We start from the raw sequence: 4,347 nt of genomic DNA, 5'->3' as shown, positions 1-4,347 counted from the left end.
AACCACAGTATATGACATACAGTGTCATATGGTCACAGTATATGACACACAGTGTCATATGGTCACAGTATATGCCATACAGTGTCATATAACCACAGTATATGACATACAGTGTCATATAACCCTACAAATACAAGTTTATCTGTCTATTCATATGACATTTACATATACATAAGACACCCACAAATATAAGTAAACTTATATGACAATTACATACAATACCACACCTGCAGATACAACTATTCATGTTAGGTTGCAATACCCTACCCACACTTATTCTACCATTCGGAACATAAATATCCTCCTCCCCTCACCCCCAATACTCAGCTCAACTCGCCTACCTCCTCTCACACAGACCCTAAAAACCCTAAACCCTAAACCCAACACTCCCCGTGCCCGTCACTTCCGCAGGAAAGAGGTGTGGGTGGCCTCTCGTCCGTTTGACTGCTGTGCGGTCTATGGCCGTGTGCCGTTTGTCGAGCGATCACATGTGCATAGCCACGACGGCACCTTACTATTGGTAGAGACACTCAAGGCAAACAACACCACAGTACACCACCTACTCGTGGATCAGCACCAGCGTATGGTATACATGCCACCCTAAGACACACACAACAACACATGACACACATAACACACAACACAAAACAACACATGACACCACCTTTCTCACAACTGCAATGCCATGTCAATTGGTAGGCATATAACTGTGAAATGTATCGGTTACCTTGGGCTTACTTTAAGTCATACCTACCACATACCCTCACCTACCCTGCCCATGCATATGCACCTGCGGGTGGTGTACATGCCACCCTGAGGCGTATGTGTAGATCATGGCAGTCGGTGGTGCTAAGTGGGGTGGCTAAACCCTGCACGATGTTACCAAAACCCTAAAAACCCCGTTACTACACACATGGCCAGTTGTGCACATGTGGTCGTGGGGATTGATGAATTGGCTGAGGCAGACGAGCGCCCATGTGATGAGTTATTTACCTACCCTATTCAACCCCGTTGCTAGGCACATGGCCTGTTGTGCAACTGTTTACTGCCCCGAAACGGCGTGTTTTCGGGACAGGGCCGTCCCAGGTGCGGGCCTGTTGTCATGGCAATCGAATGTTTTGGTAGGATCAGTTGATACGTAAGTGTGCGCGATGGAAGGGCAATAGTAGTAGGGCTCACTGAAGCAACACGACCCGCGCCTTGGTTGGTGCTGGATTGATGGATGGATGTCACACACTGATACATGCTCATCAGTCAGATTAGCAGCTGAGCGAACAACTGTGCATTGGATCGGCCCGTTCCTGTTACCAACTCCTCTCCGAAAACATGCAGCAGCCCTTTCATTAGTCAGAATGTATGCCACTCACTAACAAGCTTTGTGCGACTATGACAGTGTCTGTCACGAGCAGACGTAGGAGCCTCCATATGCCACTTACTAACAAGCTGTGTGCAAGAAGGGAAAGAATCGCTGGGCAACCCTTGACATGGGCTGCAGTGTCGATTGGCGAATCCAGGAGGGCCCATGTAATCACGGCCTCGCACATAAAGGTTGTACAGAAACGTAAATAGTATTCGCGACTGAGAATTAAAGGCTGTATACCATTAACGGATTGAGCTTAGTCCCATAGCCTATCCTCATAACGTTTTACGATGCAAAGTAAAAAAATGTCCAGTTCTTAAAAAACAAAGAAGAAAAATTATTATAAAATTATAAATAGCTCGAGTCTTGTCTGTATATTTTAAAATATGCAGAGTGAGTGACTCTGATAAGTGAGAACTCGAAGTCTCAAACTGCCAAAGTAGTTTTTTTTTTGTTGCTTTTTTTTTAAAACAAGTCATAGCGAAGTTCTTCGACTGACGACTGACTATTAGCCACAGGTGAAAGACTGAAAAGTGAAAGGCCACAAGAAAAAAGTGAAAACCTGAAATCTATTGAGTGAAAGCTACTCGTGAATTTTATTGGTCAATTTTAAATATCAGATTTCAAAACATGAGTTACAATTGGATGGCATTCGATATTTGAATACACAACATATTCCAAGAAATATGTTTATTTTTAAAAAATGAACTATGGGAAAGTCAAAGGGGTTTCTCTCTCTACAATACTCAGTAGAGTTACTACTCTCTCTACACAGAGGGAGAGTGAGTAGAGATGCCTCACGCGCAAACTCGTATCACATCACATGGTGATACCATTAGAAGGCTATGATCACATGATGACAGTGCTTGTTTGAAAAATGATCAAAAATTGCATACACTAGTGTAAATACTGCTTAGATTGTACGACTAAGAACAATTAACGGCTACTACTAGTGAGTAGTGTAATTTAGTGTCATACTTGTATCGTATTTGCTTTAATATTAGTGCATCCACTACTTCACCACTGGAACACTCACGTGCTTGGATAGTCGCACACAGTATAGTATATCCTACAAGCTTCAGTTTTGTGCATACCCTAAGTTTATGACGAAATACATACATAGCGCCATGTCGCAGTATATGCCTGAAAACTTGACCCAAAGTATCACCAAGACCATGAATCAATATCTGCCTGTGCGACTCACACAATACGCACCGGACATGGCAGCCCTGAACTATCGCATTCAGGCGAGTATTCCAACTTACAAAACCGTATCCAAGTACATCCCCACTTACATCGCTGATGTTATAAACGCATATACCAGTGTTCCTGCCGACCCGGATGAAGCTTTACCGTACACGTGGCATCCGATCGATGAGACAAGCAGAAATGTATGCACCGTGGGCCCTAACTCTGCGCTGTTCAACTGCTCCAGAGAAAAGCTATTTGAGCATATGCCCACTCCCGAGTTTGCTAAGGCTGGACTGAATCTAGATGTTGTTTGGCTCACCCCTATAGGTATGCATGTTTTGATATGTGTTGTCTTTTGTATATATACATATTCAACGCACGTTGTCGAACTTTAGCTATGTCCGGTATATATATATATATATATATATATATATATATATATATATATATATATATATATATATATATATATATATATATATATATATATATATATATATATATATATATGTGTGTGTGTGTGTGTACACATGTATATGGTATATATATATATATATATTTATATATATTATATATATATACATATAAATAAATATATACATATATATCTGTATATATATATATATATGTGTGTGTGTGTGTATGTATATGTATATATAGATGTATAGATGTATATATATATATATGTATATGTTTGTGTATACATACATGTATTTTTTCAATGTTGTCCGTTTTGATGTCGATGTCAAGTTCGAATCTCTGTAAAAATTCCTTGTTTGACCAATAAAAAAAGACGGAGTCTGTGGTGATACCAAAACTATTCTCGCAATACATTCACCGCGCCTTATGGACCTAAAGGCATGTCTCTGGTGTTGACAAGGTTACGCTGTACCTCACCTTATGGACCTAGAGGCATGTCTCTGGAGTTACCAAGATTACACTGTAGCCTCATCACCAACGTGCCTCATTGAATGCGGCTTACTTTACCCCATGAGTGATCCCTTGAGTCCCATCTGTGGTACAGTCTATTGCTATGATAAGAGATCACATGCACACAGCGGTGATTGCAAGGGGTGTTCAGTATTGGCCCAACCCCTATCGTCCGTTGATACTTATATGATTGACGCATAAGCCTGACAGTGCCTGAGTTCATTGCTTGCTTGCATATCCGTAGTATTTGTGTATTTGTATGTATGATATATGGTTATGGTTATGTGTACATATACGCGTATAGGTATTTATGACATTAACATTTTCAGTGCGGATCAGACATACCTAATTCTTCTGTATCCTCTCATTCCACGAATGAAAGTTCTGTATTTGGCTTCCAGGTATCTTTACAAGTGATCGTACATGTGTGCACTATAATATCATGTCTTAGACCGTAAATCTATATTCCGACGATTCTTCCCTTGTAATACTTATCCATTTGTTTGACTCGACGTACATGTTCGTATTTGCATTTTGCATGGGCGCTTTTCTCGTCCCTAATAATAGTATGCACTTGTCAATTCGGGCAAAAAATTGAAAAGACAACGTATATATATATATATATCTGTACGTGTGTATGTGTGTGTAAATTAATATGTATTCAAATATATCCACATATGTATATATGTATATATATATATATAGATATCTATTTGTCTGTTGTATATACATATGTGTATATAGGTGGGTGCGTGTGCGTGTCTATATATATATATATATATATATATATATATATGTATATATATATATATATTAGTAGTATATATATATATATATATTTATAGGATATATATATATATATATGC

At 39.4% G+C, this 4,347-nt stretch overlaps 2 protein-coding genes across 2 annotated transcripts in view; both read left to right on the top strand.

Annotated features, from left to right (window-relative positions):
• The window catches only part of SARC_02026 (hypothetical protein), a gene marked incomplete at both ends in the record, with an annotated part of 2,876 nt that extends 2,272 nt beyond the window's left edge, over positions 1 to 604 (top strand). Inside the window, one exon of the mRNA XM_014304228.1 lies at positions 412 to 604. Within this exon, the coding sequence (XP_014159703.1) occupies positions 412 to 604 (193 nt within the window). The remainder of the gene's footprint in view (positions 1 to 411) is intronic.
• Positions 605 to 2,499: 1,895 nt separating this feature from the next.
• On the top strand, positions 2,500 to 3,711 carry SARC_02025 (hypothetical protein; the record flags this gene model as incomplete). Its single annotated transcript, XM_014304227.1, has 2 exons — positions 2,500 to 2,878; positions 3,462 to 3,711. The coding sequence occupies 2 exons, from the start codon at positions 2,500 to 2,502 to the stop codon at positions 3,680 to 3,682; spliced, it is 600 nt and encodes a 199-aa protein (XP_014159702.1). The 3' UTR covers positions 3,683 to 3,711.
• Between the last annotated feature and the right edge of the window lie 636 nt (positions 3,712 to 4,347).

The sequence above is a fragment of the Sphaeroforma arctica genome (assembly GCF_001186125.1).
Source record: "Sphaeroforma arctica JP610 unplaced genomic scaffold supercont1.87, whole genome shotgun sequence".
NCBI classification, from domain to species: domain Eukaryota; class Ichthyosporea; order Ichthyophonida; genus Sphaeroforma; species Sphaeroforma arctica.
Note: the sequence above shows the minus strand (reverse complement) of the source record. Positions and strands in the feature narration are given on the sequence as shown.